This window comes from Equus asinus, chromosome 15 (assembly GCF_041296235.1).
Source record: "Equus asinus isolate D_3611 breed Donkey chromosome 15, EquAss-T2T_v2, whole genome shotgun sequence".
Taxonomy (NCBI): Eukaryota; Metazoa; Chordata; class Mammalia; order Perissodactyla; family Equidae; genus Equus; species Equus asinus.
Genome location: NC_091804.1, coordinates 8,402,602 through 8,423,095, shown reverse-complemented (window position 1 = coordinate 8,423,095; position 20,494 = coordinate 8,402,602). Strand labels below are relative to the sequence as shown.

Sequence of the window (20,494 nt, the reverse complement as noted above, 5' to 3'; positions counted from 1 at the left end):
GAGCTCAAGGAGGCATTTAAGGGAAGAAATGCTCCAAAGAGTTTCACTATCTTACCCAGTCCCATCCACACCTGAGAGTCTACTGTGCCTCAGAACAGACACTTATGTACAGTCTTTGCCCTGAAAAAGAATGCAACTTATTTGTTGCATACTAGAAGTCAGCCATCAAGGATGACATGTCAGGAGATGTGAAGCATCTAAGTGATGAGTGCAGGCTGCAGTAGCTGTGGACAGACTTTTCTACCAAGGACCTAAGTTGGGTCTCACAGGACAACTAGAAGACAAGAGAGGTGTTCCATGTCAGGGTAACCATGGGGACGGGCTAAGCCTCAGACAGGATATGTTTGGAGAGAGGAGGGAGTCAAGTCCACCCAAAATGCAGAACATCTGAGATAACAGATAACCAGAATCGCTACTGGACAGATGAAGCAGAAACAGACTGAACAACTGGAGAGCCAGGACAAAGAATGTACACCAAAGGTCACCAACTGGGGGCCAGAGAAAAAATTCAGCACATGGATGTGCTTCCTGTCCTGAGCAACATTTAAAAAACAAAATTATTAGTTGCCCACAGTCAAACATCTGCAGGGTTTTTTTTTCTGCTTTTTCTCCCCAACCCCTCCCCCCCACACCCCCAAAGTACATAATTGTATATTTTAGTTCTGGGTCCTTCTAGTTGTGGCATGTGGGACCCTGCCTCAGCACGGCCTGATGAGCCGTGCCATGTCCACGCCCAGGATTCGAACCAGCGAAACCCTGGGCCCCTGAAGCAGAGCATGCGGATTTAACCACTGGGCCACAGGGCCGGCCCGCAAAAATCTGCAGTTTTTTTCTGGCTGTGTTTCTTTCTGGCTTCCCTTTAAAAATTAGAAGATATGGCATCAGGAGATCTGTATTGGGTTTGGCAAAAGTCCATGGGCAGCTGCTGGCTGCCTCGTTTGGACAGGGCACGTGACCTCTGGGCAACCCAGTCACCAGCCTCTCACTGGGGTTCTATCTCCCCCTGGCTGTTACCTGCAGGTAATATCATGACCCCAGAGAGTTATTCTGGAGCTTCAGATCAGTATATCCACCAGCCTATTTGACATATTGTCTTGGACTCTGAAAGGGGTTTCAAATTCAATATGGTTAAAACCTAACAGGTTTCGATCATAACCACAGGGAGCAAATGAAGGGCTGGTTCTGGGGGTTGTCATTATTAGGCAGAAATGGAGTCCACATGAAAAGGAGGATGCAGTTTTAGGAGACTTAGAAGGGCCGCAGTGGATATTACCCACTTTACAATCTGCTTATCCACCTCACAGAAAATTGCATTCGTGTATTTTCCAATTACGGAAAGGCACCATTACCATAATTAAGAAAGGTGTTTCTCATGCCTTTTATGACCAGGACTCAGAACTGTGTGCCATACAGAAAGTCAAAAGTTAAGCAGCCATGTCTAGGATATATGTATTTTTAATGCCTTAAAGTGACATTAGAAATTAATAAGGCAATTTCATTTATGGTGTTAATTACATCTAATCCAATTCTGTTTTTTTCTGTTAATCAAATGCCCAGCCATGCAAGTTAAAGATTGCTAAAATATGTTAATGGAAAGATAGAATAGTATTTCGGAGGCATATATCATATCACATTAAATCATTGAAAATAATCTTGCCACCCATGTTATCTGCATCAAATACACATAAAAATTCTTTTAAGGAGTTATAAAGAAAACAAAACTACCCATGACTGCTCTTGGTTTCCATCTACATAACATGTGTAAACCACCTGGCACACAAAAGGGCTCTGTTAGGGCTGGTCGCCTTCTCTTTCCTTTATTATATTCCTTTACTCCACAAACCTACAGACTTAAAAAATTTGCTTCGTTTTTATGTGATGCTGCTGCTCATTCATTCATTCAATAAATATTCAATGAACACCAATTATGTGCTAGTCACTGTGATAAGCCCTGGCAATAGAGAGTTGAACAAGTCAGACATATGCCTTGCCCTTACGGAGCTTATACACAAGTATGAGAGTTAAAAAATCAAATAATTCCACAAAAAAATGCAAAGCTGCAACTCAAGAAGAGATCCCCTGCCCGGTGCTCAAAGGGCACATAGGAAAGGGGCTGACTGCAAGGGGGGTTATGGAAGGATGCCTCAAGGGAGGTGGTGGTTAAGAGAAGCTTTGAGGATGGGAAGGAGGAGTGGAATGGCATATGTAAAGGTCCTGTGGCAGGAAAAAAAAAGATGACGATGATGAGTGATTGAAAGACAATTGTATGCTTACAGCTGAGAGAACTAGGGAGAGCACTGCACAAGACAAGTCTTGAGAGAAAGGGAGGAAGCAGACCATGTGGAATTTTTCAGGATACAGTAAAGCATCTTGTATTTTATGCAGGAACAGGAAGACATCAAGGCCTTTTTGCAGCAGCATTACATGATTCAAGTTTCAGAAAGATCATTCTTTTGCCTGAAGAATGAACCAAAGAAGGCAAAAGCAGATGCAGATAAACAAAGTAGGAGGCTCCACAATGGTCCAGGTCAAAGATGACAGTGGCTCAGAACTGGGAGTGAGGGGTAGAGAAGGAGGGAAATAAACAAATCAGGAAGATATTAGCAGATAAGATCAACAGGACTCGACGACAGGCTAGATACAGGGACAAGAGAGATGAAAAGGGCTCCTGGGTTTTGGCCTGCCATAACTAGTTGGATGGGGAGCTGTTCACACAGGTTGAGAATCCTGGAAAAGGACCAAGATTGGTTGGGGGAGAAATCATGAGTTTACTTTTAGACATAATGAATTTGAGATGCCTTTGGCAGGCAGAAATATGGGTCTGAAGCTCCAGAAGAAAAGCGCGGATTATCTATCAATTTATCTGCCTGTCTACCAACCTACCCACCCCCCTACCTACTTACTCTCAAATACATATAGAGACACACACACATGTACATACCACCCCTGTATCTGTGTGTATATACATATATATATACACATTTATCTACAGACGTTAGGTAGATATGCATACATATATGTGCATACATGTATGTGCATGCACACGCAAGTGTGTGTCTCTCTCTATATTTGAGAGTCATCTCTAATAAATGAAGCCATAGGGGTGGGAAAGTCACCTGAGGAGAGAACAGAGAGATGGAAGAGAACAGGACCTAGACTGGGCACTTTGAGGAACGCTGGCTTTTAATGGCCAAGTAGAGGAGGATGAGCCTGCAAAGGAAATGGAGAGAGGCCATCAGAGAGGGAGAAGGAAAACCTCAGAAGCCAAGGGAAGGAGTGGTCAAGGATGCAGAACACTTCTGAGAGATGAGCCAAAAGGAAAAGACTGGAAAATGCCATTGGAGTGGCGGCCCCGGGGAGAGCGGAGGAGCTGAGGAGTGAATGAGGGAAGGAAATGCAGATCCCGAGTACACACACTCATCCAAGAAGCCTGGGGATGAAGACAGTTGGTAGCAGCTGGAGAGGGTGATGGATCCCACGGGATATTCTGTTTTGCTTTTGTTAAAGGGAGACTCCTGAGTACATTTTAAAAGCAATTACCAAGCTGAAGAAAAGAAGGGAATGAATGAATGAGAATGACCGACGGTGTAAGGTTTCTGGACGAGATCTTCCCGAACTCTTGGCGTGGTCAAGGATGAGTCTCCAGAATTCAGCGTCCTCACTTAGGCATCCGACTGGATCCTTTCTAACGTTCCTTCCAGATCTTAAATTCTCTTTAACTACGACCTACTCCTTGATCTGAGGCTACTGTGATTAATCACAGCAGATGGACTTTTTGTAACACAGTTAATTTGTAATTTTTAGAGTATATCTAAACCTCCTTGAAATATATGATGGCTTCTTTGGGATTATTTCAGAGCTTGTTAACTACCTGAAGACAGACAAATTCCAGATGGTCTTAAAAGGGAATGGAGGGAAAATGAAATCATAAAAGGCTAGACAAAGACACATGTAACCAGACAAAACAAAAAAGCTTCACTTATATCTCTGTGAATGAGAATACACTGAATGCTGGTTTCACATGAGATTTTATATTTTAATATTTTAGGTATACTAAAGACATTAGACATGTAAACATTTCTAGTGATTTCTAAGGAGTGTACAGATAATAATCATTAATATCACCATTAATTACTCTCCTCGAATTTTATGTGAGATTTTAAAATTCTGCTACTGCACAAACAAATCAACTTTTTTTCCTATTAAATGTTGTCATATGAATATTTCTGAGGTGATGACATACAAATTATTTCATTCTCAGTTACAATTAATACAAACATAACATATAAAGACAACTATGTTCCCAAAAGTGCATGGTCCAACATAAAATGAGCTTAGAGGCCACTGCAGTAGTAAAGTGGGGGGCCCTTTGTAATTCTGCTTCAGGGCTCCTCATTCTGAATTTTAATTAGTTTAGGAAGCCCCCCCACCAACCTCCCACACAGACAAGATGTAATGCATTGCAAAGCATGCTCAGTGAAAGAGAGGTTTCCATTTCCACACAACAGTCAGATAAGCAGAACTCTGTCGGGGAACATACAATTTTACTGAATGAGAGGTCGGGGTGAGGGAAGACGGGTGAAGTGCTTATTTTGTTTCCCAATTTAAGCAAAAAGAAACTTGATTGTGTGTGATAATTTTCCTTCTGATTTAAAATGTCTTAAAAATATTTATATAAAAATAAGTTATGATGATGACACCATTTGGGGGACCCGATAAAGAGAACGTCTAATTTCCACCAACATATGCCAGCACTTAACAGATTAATATACTCTAGGGCCTTGGACTCTTGTGACATTGACTTCATTATTTAAGACACCTGAATTATAGTAATTTTTCTCTATCTCAAAAATGGCTTTGGGCAGCAAGATGGGGAAGATTAAGATCTGACATGGTGCTCATGGTAGGTAAGAAAATATCGCATGAATACTAATGAACTCAAACAGGACACACGGCCTGGGGCTGGTGGCTGGCATGGATGAGTGACGGGCACTCGGCATCAAGGTGGCGGGTGTCAGTATCAAAGCACACCATCAGATCACCAGTTAGTATTTGTGAAAGACAGACGCGCACATGACACTTTACCAAAAGCCTATCACATAGGCCTTGTCCCTTCCTTTCAACACTTATAATTCAAATATGGATTTACAATTTCCTGCTTTAGATAAATCACTTAAACCCTTATTTACTCTTCATAAAGTAAAAATTGCAAACTTAGATTCTGGTACTCTGGAGAAGAAAGAAAATTGATTTTCAATCTTTGTTATTAAGGTTTCCAGCCAAATAATCCATCAAGAATTATTTGCCCAACTGTGTGCAAAGGCTGAGCGTGGAGCTTCGCAAAATTACAAGATGCTCCAGACCCATCCTCCAAGAAGTTTTCAGACGTGTATGCGAGCGGGTGGGGGGTGAGTGGGAGCTGATTTTTTTTTTCTTACCACCTCAGGGAAGATACAAAAAGAGTACTGATATGGAACAGCTCTGGTCCTTCTGAAGGAGAGGGCAATTCCTGACAGTAGGTAATAAAATGATAAATTCTGAGGCACTGAATGGAAAGCATTACACTAACTAGTCAAACTATCAGTAACTTTTTTTACTTCATATTCTTTGTTACCAATAATACACTACTTATTCTCTGTTAGTAACAATCTTAACTATTCGGTTCTAGCCTCCCACGTACTCCAAGCTGTCAATATCCTATGGTTCCTCCCAAAATAGTTCTTCCAAAACGCCTCCCTTCTCCCTAGGCTCCACCAGTCCCTTATCTTCATCACCCCCTTGACATTACTGCCCATCTGCAAGCCTCCATTCAAGCTATGCAGACACTGCACTGTCCTCACCTCTGCGACCACATTACTCATCTGCTGAATGGTCAGCACCTTCCACAGGAAACTCCTGCTGTCACACTGGGATTGCAGAGCCTACAAGACTGCATCAGCAGCAACACTTGTTCTTTGTGCCATTTCTTATTAAGTATATGAAAAAGAAAAAGAAAAATCTAAGGTCTGAGACTCTACCAAGAAGGCCCATGGACTCAAGGCCCATGGACTAGACACCACGGTCAAACTCATGCTTTCTTTCCCAGCAACTGCCTCCTTTGTCTATGGAATCACACTCTGGAATCACCTACAGAGTCACGGGAGTGAGGAAAACTAAGCATGAGCGAACACGAGGACACACCAATTGAAGAGCACGGTTCAACGTGATGCCATATATCCCAGGCACTGCTTCTGGAAGAACTCAAAAAAGAGGAGAAAAGCTTCATACACCAGAATTTAGGCAACGTCATCACATTTAATTCTCACAGTACTAGCGAATACTTTTCACTTTTGTGATGTTACCAGATGAAAACACTCCTGTAATTTAATGCAGGGGAAGTACTGTTTACACAATCTGAAAGAATAAGGCTGCTGACTGAGACAGGTAAAAGATCTCCCCCGTAATGGTGACAATCTGCTAAATATAGATAAATCTATTAGTTGACATTCCCAAGCGCAGGGAAGTGGTAATTACTACATGTGCTTTTTAAGAGGACAGCCTCACTAACACTTTTCCAAATGAATAGTAATTTACCAATGAAAAGAGACATTTAAATGCCAAATATCAGCGATAAACTGGAAACTGGTAGTGAAAAGAGAGGAAGCTGCCGGTAGCGCAGGGTGAACCAGGAGTCCAGTCACACGTGGAGTTAACGTGGTTAGCTCGCTGGGCCTCGGGGTAACAGCCATCTGCATGCCCTGTTCTTGACACCTGTACTTAAACTGTTTCATGGGTAAAAGCCAACGTTGTTTTTGGACCATGAATATGCTGCTGGGTTTAATCGTGTCTCCCAATTACTGTTACCTTTGAATGAAGGCCATATACTTTTTTCTTTGCTTTAGTCTTATTTTTTTCTTAAAAAAATAAAATTCTACAGATAGAGTTGAAAATCCCTTTGTAGCCCCACCTGATTAAAAACCTCCCTTCTCTCCAGAGGCTCAGGCTACTCTGAAGCAGGCGTGTGCCAGTCCCAGTCACATCTTATTTTTACTACATATTTTCATAACCACAAACCATGTATCCTATATTTTGTGTTTTAAAAATGTGTTCCAGTTCTCATTTTAATAACCCTCAAAAATCAAGACAGGTCAAGTGGAGAAGTCTAACCCTTAACTTCTGAAGGACTGCATATGTTTTTCTCTTGATGGGATCCTTCAGCCTTAAAATATGTGTATTAAAAGAAAAAGGTACTATCTTGCTTCTCTCAGGTAACACCTTGAAACAGAGAGTCATCCTGCATGTCACTGCCCTGTGACTTGCTAATGACACTCATACTCAGTGCACCATGTTTTAACACTTTGGAACATAGCATTTTTATGTCGATTTCATTAACAGTGATATGAGAAAGGTTTTCAGTAGCACAGCAGAATGCCAGAGGAATTCAAGCCCATCAGATCTGAAAGTCAGGGCACCATGGTAATAAAACAATTAAGACTGCCCCGCAGGGAAAGAAAATTCTGACAATATTAACCTTGAATGCCAATTAGTACTACTACTTTCTTAGGACAAGTCATATCTTCAATATGAAGACCAAAATTTTAGCTCCAGTCATCACTAACCTGAATAGGTATATTTTTAAAACGGACTTTCAATTTAGGTGAAAGTTTAAGATTAAAAAACCACTAAATAAAAATACCACAGGGAGATATATTATTTATCTACCATGCCTCAAATCCACAACAGAATTAGAGACATAATCAAATAGCTACATAAGAAGATGGCACTGGAATAATAAGCAATTTCTTTGAACTAAATAAATAAGCCAATAATCTTTTCAGGGGGGGTAAAAGGATAATGTCAATATTAAATATCAAATTCTAGACAGTTCTCATAATGAACAGTATATGCTCTAAAAGTTCCTTTTTCAGTTTGTTGTTTGGAACTCAGGACTGATTTTTCTCTCAGAAACATCTTTACACATAACACTCAGCTTCCAGACAAACTCACAGAGACTATTTAACCCATAACACGGCGGGAGCAGTGGTCACTGGAATCTGCTCAGCATGCTCCGTGTCCAGTGGCCAGGACTGTGGGTGGAACAAGCTCCAGAGGCTCCAGAGAAACAGGCCTGGAGCAGGGAAAGCACACAGAGAAGAGAGAGCCAGGCAGGTCCGACAGCCAGCACTGACGTTGGTGGGCTATCTGTGATCCCAGCATTGCTGATACTAAAGAACTCCCCCAAATTAATCCCAGTCGTAACTCCTTCTCTAACTTTCTGTGTATGGCTCCACAAACACAGCACGCTGCATTTGGGTATCTAGAAGAACAATGCACAAGACTCATAAGTCCTAGGGTCCAGTCACTGAATTCTTTGAGCTTCCCCTTCCCCATAGGGTCTTAAATCAGTATCCTTAAAGGCCCTCTGTGCTTGAAAAGACTGCAATATTATCATCAAAATCGATAATGATAGAATGAAAGAGTTCTTTCCTCCACATTTTTGAGCAGTTGATGTATAGAGCTATGTTCAGAATTTCGTATACATGAATAAACACAGGTCAACAAGTACATATATCAAAAACCCTCAAAGTTTTATTGGAAGAAATAGATAAAAATTCAAATATAAGAATAGGCATATTGAATACAGAGAAGTCTCAAGATGGAAATATATTTTTTTTAAATGTGAACAAATCAAAAGAAATTAGAACCTAACTTCTCAAAGGATATTGTAGCACCACAAAATGATTCTCAAATTTCTTTGAAAAAATTAATAGGCATGAATAGCAAAAAATTCTCTCAGATAAGGACAGAAATTAAAGTGTATTATAACCCAACAAGCATTGAAACTGTGTGATACTGGTACAAAAGTAGAAATACACAGTACTGGAACAAAGTGGGCAGCCAAGAAATACATACAGTGCTATGTGTGTTTTTGTTTTGGTAAAGTAAGTTTCCTCAAAAGGGAGGTGAGTCTAGGGTGGGGAAATGTTAAATTAGATTAGGTCTACACTTTATATATATTTTAAATGTATTAAACAATTAAATATTTCAAAATGAATTCCAGAGTTCTACTCATGCATTAATAATCATTGAAAACAAGTACAAGCTTCTTGTAAAATCCTGTTTCAACAAAGTCCTCATAACAAGGTCACCATCCTCTGATGCAGCAGTACAGTGACCTCTACTGAACAAGGAAAGATCTCTCGTCTTTCCCCACAGCCCCTGCACCACCCCTGCCGCCTGGAGGAACAGCAGCAGGACCTCCACCTGAGGTCATAAGAGAGAACAGACAAGTGGTCTAGCTGCAGTCTAGATCCAGTTACATAATTCACTTGTGGGGCCATCTGTCAACTATGTACCCTTCAATTACCCCGTTAGCACACTAGGGCCTGTGGGTTCCCAAGTAGGGAGTGCCACTGAAGAGCCTTACATGGTGACCTTCTGTCTGCCAACCAATTATGGTGGCTTTCTGGGCTCAGAGCAGAGAGAGTCTCTCACTGTGACTAATGCTGCTGCCTGGCAAGACCGGCTCCTCCATCCCATAGTGCCAAGGTCCTTGTCCTGGTTGCAAAAAACCAGGAAATGCTGCTTTGGTAACGATCACTTGGTGTTCATTGTGTCCTTGGTTTGGCCTGGTCACCTGCTACTGCTGACCTCTGACCTTCCTGGCCAGCTCCAGGGCATTCAGATGTTTCCCAAACTCAACTTACCTTGAGACACAAAAATGCTAAGAGTAAAAAAACAGATGGAAAGATCAATGGATGGGGGGATGATTTGGAGATGGGTACATGGTGGGTGTCCCACTAGTTGCTTTTAGGTCTTTCATGAACTCTATGCACCTCATATGAAAGCATCATCATCCTCGTCCACATTATCTGTCTTTCATTTCTAAGGTAACTCCTTGCCACTGATTTCTGCTTGTGACTTCACTAACACCATAAAATACATGCTTTCCAAGGGCCTATCTGTCCAATTCCTATGTCACAGCAGATACATTACAGTATGTAACTATGAAAAGTTGTCATTATAAAGACTACATATAATATACAAAAAAGGGCTTAAGATATAATGTCAACTTTCTTTCCTTCCTTCTTGTGTAATTCAGTCAAAAGCCATTAGCAGGGCTGAGCAAAGTAGGCATTAGCATGGGAATGGGAGGGTGTTTTGGTAAGGGGGAAGAAAAGTTTCTGTGCTAGGAGAAGGGTGAGGGCAGTGGTGGCCCAGCATTGGGATGTCACAGTCTGAGCAGGAAGAGGAGGGGCCCTGCATGAGGAGGGGGCAAAATGATAAGATACTGGTTATATAATGGGAGCCAGGTTTGTCACTGTCAGAAAAGTGAGCTACAAGGAAGAAAAGGGGGAAAACTAGAAAGAACTCTATGGTATTGAGTTGGAATTAGAGGTGCTGATGTGAACTCCCGGTTAGCAATATAGATACTGAAATATAAATATTTCAATATACTAATACAGATACAAAAACAAATATAGTTATAAATGTTGTACACACATATTTTCCCTAACTCTGTTGACTGACAGGACCTAGGAGCAGCAACACTTCAATAGCAATGAGCACATGTAGTGCCCAGATCTTGGTTTCTAAATCTCATTCTCCACTACATGGAACCAGGGCTTCTTGGAGAATTGGCTGATTCCAGGAAAGTGTAAGATGCTGGAATATCTTGTTATGTGAGAAAGTAAAGAACTGTTCACAGATGATGGGGACGAGCCAAAAGGACATAGAAACCAGCTAGAAGGAACTCCCATTGGCCAAATCTGGGAGAATTTGGGGATCAATAATGATAGAAATGGACCAAAATCTACCAAACAAAATAGCAAGCTGTGTGACTCTGTTGCTTTAAATATATATATGAATAGAAAGCAAGAAAAGAAAGCTCTTGCTTACAGGAAAAAGCCAACTAATAAATGTAGAAGGAAGAAAATCACCATTCAGCAACCATCAGAAGAAAAATTAAATCAGACCAAAAGAAAAAAATAAATAAATGGATTCTAAAACCACAGGGTGAAAGTATGATAAAGAATGGAATATTTATTATCTCAAAGTACCTTCCCAATGTAGTTAAATTATAAAATTAATAAGTTACAAATTTATAGTTTTATAAATTAAAATTATTTCTTATAAAATAAAATTTTAAATTAATTAAAAAGGGATAAAAGAGCAATTTCACAGTGAGGAAGCTTGGCAAGCTCCACCTTAATCAAAAGATCAAAGTGAGCATCATTAGTAATGGGACAAATAGAAACTGTATAATGGGACATGAGAAAACTACAGTATCATTTCTCTGATATTCCTGTCAAAAATGCATAATATTAGTCTACTCTTGAGGAAGCATAAGGTAAATTCTACATTTATTTAGAGGGACCTTCTACAATGTATCTGACCTGCCATTTTCAAAGCTGTCAAAGTCGTAAAGTCAAGGAAAGACCAAGGAACTCTTCCTGACTGAAAGAGACCAGAGACATGTGGCAACCAAATGCACAGACAATGCTGGACTGAGAAACGGACCTATAACGGACACTGTCAGGACAAAAGGCAAAACTTGAAGGGGCTCTGAGAACTGGATAGTAGGAATGTATCAGTGTTAGTTTCCCAATGTGGATGGCTGTGTTGTAGTTACATAAGAGAATGACATCGTTTAAAGGAAATACACACTGAGGTATTCAGGGGTGTTGGGGCATTATATTAGCAATTTACTTTCAAATCCTTCTGAGATTAAAAAGCTCTTTGTACTATTCCTGTACCTTTTCTATAATACTGAAATTATTTAAAAAGAAAAACAAAGATATGATACCACATCCCGTATGTATAATTGTAATTATTCATAAAAAGAATGTAAATAAGGTAATAAAATTATTAAAAGAAGCCATTGTGTTAAGGTTTTGCATCTAAAGGGTACTTTTTTAACTTAAAAAATTCTGCTTAAGTCCTATTTCCATAACAGCAATAACTTTTAAGACAACTACATATATGCTCATGTTTAATTCAACATGACAGTGGGCATTATAAAGAAGTCCATCAGCAAAACAGCATAATGAAGCAGGCGTCACTCTTTCATACTTAATTGGTAATTAATTCTAAGATGCACATGTTCCCCCAGTACCTAGCCAGCTTGTTTTCTAGTAACAATATATACAAAGAAGATTGAAAACCAAAAAACAGATACCTTGATTGAGGTGTGTGGCCTCCGTGATCTGAACACCATTTACAGAGCACTGAGAGCCACTCAGGGGTATCAAAGTCACCGTCCCTCCAACATTTTCAAAAATACAGTGCTCACTCTCCAAGTCAAGGCCATGAAGAACTAAGTCGGAAAAACAAAGGAGAAACAAAATTTTTTCTTTGGTATCTAGTGCAATGATTCCAAACCTTTGCGTATTTTTCAACATTGCATAGTCTTCCTTTTCCACGTAAATATTGTGAAGTGATCATTTATGTATAGTGAGGAAACTGACTTCTGGGAGTTCGCGGCATCAACTGATAGAACTGGAGGTATCCTTTGAACATTATTACCTCAAAGGGTCTGGATGTCACCTGTATAAGGAAAGAAGTTCTAGAACATTAATTTATTTCATCTTCAGGGAGAAAATAGTTGAGTAACTTGTCTTAACTGAACACCAATGATTGAGTCACTCTGTTTGATGCTGAATAAATTTCCTCCACTAGTCACCCAAAGGTCACAGTAAAATGGAAGAGACAAAAGGGCTCATGGGTCAAGGACTTATTGTGACCTCCACATTTACAGATAGTGTTCCAGGAGCAGAGACCGAAGGTATACTTGGCATGGCATGGATTTTGGGAAGCCCAAGGAAGTCTCCAGAAGCTGTACTGGGATGCACACTGTCACAGCCTGTGCCAATTCTGAAAGAACTTTACATCTTAGAGCATGTGGCTGCAAAGGTTTCCCTAATCATGTATGACTATCCTGAGTTATTCTTGTTTAATGAATGCCCAGGCATGGCTAGGCACACCGGTCAAATAAACCTACACAATTTTAGCCGCAGTTCTTAGCCAGCTTCTCAAGAGTACGGAACAAATAGTTCCCACTATTCTCCACAGAATTGCACTACTTAACTTCTCCGTTCACAGAAAATGTGCTCTTACCACTCACCATCATTTATAGCAAACCCCAAAGGTCAAACACATCATTTAACTTTTAGAACAAGAGGCCTGATGCCCAGTCGTACTCAAAAACAGCTGAACCTAAGGACTTCTGGGAATTGGTTTTCAGCTCTCCCAGTTTCATAGCAAATAGTAAATACATGTCGGAATATGCTAGGGTTGGCTTGATTAATAGCTTACACTTGGCAAGAAAGCAAGTTCATGGCCAGCAATTCTAAAAAGAGCTGAGAAGATCTAATTCTTCAGCTGCCAATCCCTACCTTGCATAACACATATATACGCACACTCCACCACCACCACAATGAATTCCATAAGTTATGTTTTTAAAGCCTGGCAGGACCTCAGCCTGCCCAAGCTGAACCATTGGTGATGTGCATGCCTCACGGGGACTTTCAGGAAACCCAGGCAGTCCTGCCTCCATATGTGTGGATGCTGAGTATGTGTGTCTCCTACTTTCCAGGTAAATTCTACATTTACGTAGAGGGACCTTCTACAATATATCTGACCTGCCATTTTCAAAGCTGTCAAAGTCATAAAGTCAAGGAAAGACCAAGGAACTCTTCCTGACTGAAAGAGACCAGAGACATGTGGCAACCAAATGCACACACAATGCTGGACTGAGAAATAGACCCATAACGGACATTGTTGGGACAAAAGGCAAAACTTGAAGGGGCTCTGAGAACTGGATAGTAGGAATGTATCAGTGTTAATTTCCCAATGTGGATGGTTGTATTGTAGTTACACTTTGTGTAACTTTCATCATCTTTGTGCAGGTAAGTGTCTATATCTTTCCCATTAAGGAGTCTTAAATCTTTTATCTGTGTCTGTTGGCATATTTCCATCAATCATTGTCCCACTGTGACAAGAGTAGAGTGAATTAAATAACTGTTCTCTTGACAGACGTGACAGAGTATAGAATGTACACAGGGTCTGGGGAAAGGACTCATAGTTCCATTTTACTCACTAAATTAATTGTTCTGTGTTATTCATTTGAGTTTTCAAAATTATAGAAATATACATACTGATCAATATTGTATTTGAAAAAGAGTCTTCTCTTTTATAGTTACTTCAATGTCAGTCACTCAAAAGAAAGTTCTTCATTAAATGACTTTTTAAAAGTCATTAGGAAGAGTAAATTGATAAAGATTCTCACCAATATCTTGTTCTGTTGAAGCATCTTCTCTACCAACATATGTCTGACCTTCCTAGGGAGAAAATTCAAGTAAAACTTATTAGTAAGAACATGAGGAATGGTCTGTTTATCCATTTTTCATGTAAGCCCACACAACCTGGTGACCGATGGGCTGAGCAGTGTCCCAAGGAAGGCCACAGCCTCAGCGCAATTAGAGTCCACTGAGGCTCTGTAACAACACCCAGTGTTGTCTGAAAAATGACAGCAGAACTCCTGAGGCTTTCTATTCAACAGTGGTTGGGCTTCTATTCTGGCATGCATCAATTATTTGCCCATGACAGTAATCTCACTGATGTTTCTAATTCTTTCAGCAAGTTTCTCCTCCAGTGGCCAGGGGTTTCTTTGTGTCTAAGGATATAGTTTATGGGAGCCCACAAAGCACAAGTGCAATACCATTCTCATCTGAAGTCATGGATCAGAGAGAGGACACCAAAGTCAAGGTTACATAGGCAACCACAGATACTGATGTGGAAACTCTGCTCTCTTGACATGAATAGCCTGTTTGGGAGTAGGCCAAAGAATGTAGGTGGGAGACACAACTTTATAATTAACAGAAGGGACCAGAAAACTGTACACAGAGCAAATCCAAGGTCCAGGTGCTTGTAACTTTTCTTCCTCAGTCTGTCTGCTTTTTTGTTCCTTACCTCCCTCTTACTGACTCTATAAATTAGAAGGCAAAGTGAATAGATCTTCATTTAGCTTTAGAACTACATAAATATGAGAACTTCAAATACTACAGAATCCCAATGAACTGCTGAAAATCCCCAAAGGGCTCAAGAATTGGCTGTATACTCTCTAATGAAATAGCTGTGTTCATGGACATAGAGTATTATAATAAACCTTGCTAGTGTCTAAAGGGAAAACTGAAAGCAAAATGAGAACGTTCCACTTAAGCAGTTTCTCCCTCACCTTCAAGTGATATAAGATGATTCCAGTACTCAGAAGGTCATCATCAATGCCAATCAAATGGGGCAGCTCAGAATCCAAAACGACTCCAATCCCTTCTTTCCTAAGGGCTAGAGTTTGTTCCTGAAATGAGGAGGGAAAAAAAGGATAAAGTTACCCTGAGGAAACAGAACTTCCTTTTAAGTGTTCTTCAGAATGTTAAGATAAGCAATATTTTATTTCTCATAAAAACACTGCAAGAAAAATGGACCTTAAACTTCATGGCAAAATCCTGGAATATGGTAGGCAAAGTGAACTTGAAGCATTGAAGGCTGAATAAAAAATGAATTAAACTTTTTGCCTGATATATATAACCTCTGTGAAGCCAAGCTCCAACCTTGCCCTAGGACCACCTGACTACAAAGGACTCCTTCCCGCTCTTCAGAATCTTTATTTCACTTAACACCTAGATGTCTCCTGATTTGTTGGTCTTCTCTCCAGTTACAATGGTCAGACTGGGCAAGTTCCTAAGAGCAACCCTTTCCTGTGCATTGGCTACCCCTGCACTGAGGCACTGGACCCTCTGTCTCCTCCTATCTACCGGATCATTCTGACTTAGACAAAAATCTGCTATAGATCTCCCACCACCACCACCACCACCATCTCCCTTGGCCCTGCGTCTCCCTCCAGCTACCACCAATTTCTCTGTGTCCCTTTAGAGAAAATCACCTACAGTCTCATACACTTGTAGCCCTCTCCTCCTGCTCTCTCTCGAAAACCCCAAGGAGGCTTTCATCCCTTGGGACTCTAGTATCTACAGTCACTCGCTTGATGATCTCATCCTGTCTGTTGAGTTTATCTGCAATCTGTATGCTGGTGACTCTCAAATCTAAATCTCTGGGCAGATCTCTCCCTTCAAAACTCCATACTTATGCATGTATACCCGCCTACCTGGCTTTATCTGTGGGGACGCCTGACAGGCAGCTCGGACTCATTACATTGAAAAGTCAACCCTTGATTCTCCCTTCCTCCCAAACCTGCACACTATCCCATCTTGGTAAATGCCAACATTCTTCACAGTTGCTCAGACCAAAAGCCATGGCTACACTTTGCTCCTTTCTTTCTCTAGATCCTACACACTTAGTGTTGACTCGACCTTCAAAATAGGCCCCTAATCTGATAACATCAAACCACCTGAACCACACTCCTGCCTGGTGCCAACCACCATTATCCTTCACCTGGATCACTGCCACTCATGCCCCAACTATGCTATGTGCTCTACTCGGCAGCCAGGGGGATGTCAGGGCAGGCCACTCTTCTGCTCTGCTCCTTTAGATGGCCTCCTATTTCAGTGAGATAAAGCTAACGTCTTTGTAAGGCTCTACAAAGCTCTCCATGATCTCAGCCCTTCTAACCCCCAGCTCTCCTCTCCTGCCTCTCCCACTCCTCTCTAAGAATTCACAGCTCCTGGGGCTGGCTCAGTTAAGTTCGTGCACTCTGCTTCAGCAGCGCAGGGTTGGCGGGTTTGGATCCCGGGTGCAGACATGGCACTGCTGATCAAGCGATGCTGTGGTGGTGTCCCACATATACAGTAGAGGAAGATGGGCACATATGTTAGCTCAGGGCCAATCTTCCTCAGTAAAAAGAGGAGGATTGGTGGTAGATGTTAGCTCAGGGCTAACCTTCCTCAGATAAAAAAAAAAGCACAAAACAAAAGAACTCACAGCTCCTTGCTGTCCTTAAACTTGCCAGCCTGCCCCTACCTCAGGGCTTTAGTTGTCACTGCTCCTTCTGCTTTTGTGGTTGCTGTTTCTTCTGTCATTGTCTATTCCTTCTCTTCCCCTAGAGCTGGGTTTCTTAATCTTGGCACTAGTGACATTTCAAACCAGAAGATTCTTCACTGTGGGAGGATGTCTTGTGCTTTGTACAATGTTTAGCAGCATCCCTGGCCTCTTCCCAATACACACCAGTGACAGGAGATTTTCACATATTGAGGCATATTCGGGTTCAAAACGGATTCAGCTGAACTAAAAAGCCCAAGTTATGGCCTATCAAACATACACTGTACGTCTGCTTTAAGCATTAAAGAACGCACTCTCTTCAGAGAAGAATGCAAGCTTCCCCTCCTACGCCCTGTTGGTAATGCCCATCTAGCCCCTTTCCCTACTTTGACCTGCTAACTTGCAACTAAATACCTCTTTGAAACACTGATGAAAACGTATCCTGGGTGTGTTTAATGGATGTTCTTTGTTCTAAAGAAGATGTAAAACTGTACTGAAAACATGCTTCTCCAGGATGGAACGCTTTCTAAGGTCTTCCCGGGTCATAATTCTCAATCTGGCTCAAGTAAAACTCACCTATTTCTCTTATCTATAGAATGGTTATTGGTTATTTCGCATCAACACCAGTAACATACTACCCCTCTTCCAAGGGTTGTGACAACCAAAAATATCCCCACACACTGGCAAATGTCCCATGGCGGACAAAATCAGCCCCAGTTGGGAAGAATTACCATAGACACATATCTAATTTGACTCTTACTTCCCCAAGTCTCTGCTCAAGAGCCATCTTTCCCCATCACCCCACACAAAACAGCAATCACCAACCTCCCTTATCCTAATTTGCTTCTCTCCTTAGCAATTGTCACTGTATGACATGTTACATGCAAGTTTATTACCTGTCCCCTGATTAGAATGTAACCAACCCAGTACTTAATTTCATGTCTGACACATAGCAGCTCCTCAATTAATATTTGTTAAATGAATGAATGAGTGGGTAGATACTCAGAGTTCAGAAAAATACAGGAAGGAGGGTCAATGGCAACTCTAAGAGAAGAGACTGGCGGGTTCATTTGACTCTAGATGAAAGACCGCTAAAATCAGGCTTCTAGGCAAGTCTGAGGTGGAAAGCAGACAAATTCCAGAAGATTGAAGGCAAAGATTCCAACCTTGAGGTTGGGCTGCGCTGAGTTCAGATTGAGTCACACGCAAGAACACAAAGTTGTGCTCTGTGATTGCAGGCGTGATGGGAGCAACAGAGGAGCAAGTTCCAAGCTATTAACCGGGGCTCCTGGTCAGAGCCACTCATGGTACATCTCCTCCCCACCCCCACCCCTACAATCAGACAGCACTGACCAGGGCGCAGCTCTGAAACTCCAGCGCCCAGCACTACCTGAAACAGCACCGGTACTCCTTACACTCCTGGAGGGAATAAATGTATCTTGTGTCATTTCAATGTTAAAACAATGTAAAAAGTCTGCCATTCTCTAGGTGAAGGATTCAGAATTTCACAACCCTGTAGACAAGGGCGCTTCTAAGAGGTGGTGGGGAAGGGCGCTGGAAAGAGAGAAGTCCCCCAGGTCTTCATCTCTGCAGACTCTTGAGTCTCAAATGCACACACGCAGAGCTGGAATCATGTAAGAGGCCAATGGAATGGAACGGCAAGAAAGATAGTTTAAAAAAACATAAAAATCACCACTTGAAAGAAAGCAATTTAATTTAACAATCGTTAAATAGATACGCAGAGAAAATGACCAATGCATAACTTAGATTCAAGAAAAGGAAATGAAGCGTATCATTGTTCTTCAATTACTCCTCTTATCAGCCAGGCTCCCATTCCAGAGCTCAGAGGCGTCTAGGTCGGAGACTTCAGTAATCTTGATTTACTGCACTGAGGCCCTTGCAAATCTCAGCTGAAATGAGCACTCTAAATACACCAACCCCTACTCCTGCCTCTCGGATATGGGCCGAATTGGTGCTTTTCATCCTGCCTGCAGAATTCAAGCAGAAGTGGAAAGCATGTGATTTTTTTTAAGATATGTACTACAGTGAAGAATTTGATCGCACCGCTCCATTTCATAAAACAATGTCCTCACTGGAAGGTCTGGTAGCTCTGAACTGTGCTTCACACTTGGCAGGTAGCCTCTTGGTGATGGATTGTTCCAGGACTTTAGAGGTCCACTTGAAAAGGAGAGTGACGGTCCTCACAAGTCCAGAGAAATATGCATTTTCTTTCTGCATAAAAGTGGACAATAACCCTCCAAAAAGGCAACATTTTAAACTCTGATAGCTCCCACTCAAACTAGAGAAATTGTTTTGGACTCTATCCCAGTGTAGCTTAGTATTCTTTTTTTTTAACCATTAAAAAACACTTTTTTTCCTTTCTTGAAATAAGTTTCATAGACTTTGAAAATCATTTGAAATTCGTAACTTTGGAGCCCTTAGGTCAAAAGCATTCCTTGTCCCACACATCCGTAACGCACACACACACTCTCTTCCATACACAGAATGGGTAAAACCTGAATGACAAGAAAGCTTTCCAGGATTGGGAGTAGGGGCAGGCGAATGTATGATTAATGCTGCCCTGAAGCCCTATGACATTCAAGCTGCATTCACTACATGATATTATAAAAGTGTCACCTCATAAAACCAAAAATGAGGGTTTAAATCATTGCTCAAGTGAAAAAGTAATTTCAGACAAAAATATCTGTCATGTATAAAATATTTATTGAGTGGCATCTACTGTTATACATAATTTATGAAACACCTCTGATAAGATGGAATTTTAGCATAGCAGAGCTGGCAATCCCGTCCTCAATTCCGGGCACACTGGGCCCCAAAGAAAGTGGTAAAATATATATAGCTGCACATATTTTTTGTATTGGAACAAAGCTTTTGGCAACCAATATTTATATAAAAAGAAAATGATAGCCTGACTAAAAGTGTCAAAACAGTATCAGCTTATTTTAAACATTATGTTCATTACATTCACAAGTAATACGTTCAATATGTTTTTCTTCAACCTCTGAATTTAAAACACATGTCCAGTGCCCAGACGTTCACAGCATCACTTCTGGCACGTTCTAGTGGTTCAGGTGAGTTGCGGGCAGGACTACCCAGATTAGGGGGAGAAGACCACACGAGGGCGTGGCTCGATGGGAACGCCCATGTTGCCACCACCCTCGTTTATTAGATTAAGCAGGGGTCCTACATCTTTTCAACACAACCACATCCTCAGTGTCTAGCACTATGTCTGACAAAACTCAACAACTTTCCTGAATAAATGAGTAAATAAAAATCAATATAAAAACTTATCAACAACGCAAATCTACTTTTCCCTCTTGAGAAGCCTACCTGAGAGCTAGATCTTGCTTGGGAATTACTGTGAAACTCTGGCAATGTGTCTGTCCCACTTAAATTAAGAACTGTCTAAGAGAAGAAATTGTGTCTCCTCACACTGAATATGTTATGTGAACAAGGCTGCACCAGGCACACAGCAGTCACTCAGTAAGTGCTGATTATTTGG

The 20,494-nt window shown here is 41.1% G+C and overlaps 1 protein-coding gene across 15 annotated transcripts in view; it reads right to left on the bottom strand.

Moving 5' to 3' along the window:
* Nucleotides 1–20,494, bottom strand: part of KIF16B (kinesin family member 16B) — a 277,231-nt gene that overhangs the window by 125,809 nt on the left and 130,928 nt on the right. For all 15 annotated transcript variants that reach the window (XM_070485541.1, XM_070485534.1, XM_044747818.2 and 12 more), the window contains 3 exons: nucleotides 15,215–15,334; nucleotides 14,267–14,318; nucleotides 12,158–12,295 (listed from right to left, as the gene is read on the bottom strand). In XM_070485541.1, coding sequence (XP_070341642.1) covers nucleotides 12,158–12,295; nucleotides 14,267–14,318; nucleotides 15,215–15,334 — 310 coding nt within the window. The remainder of the gene's footprint in view (nucleotides 1–12,157; nucleotides 12,296–14,266; nucleotides 14,319–15,214; nucleotides 15,335–20,494) is intronic.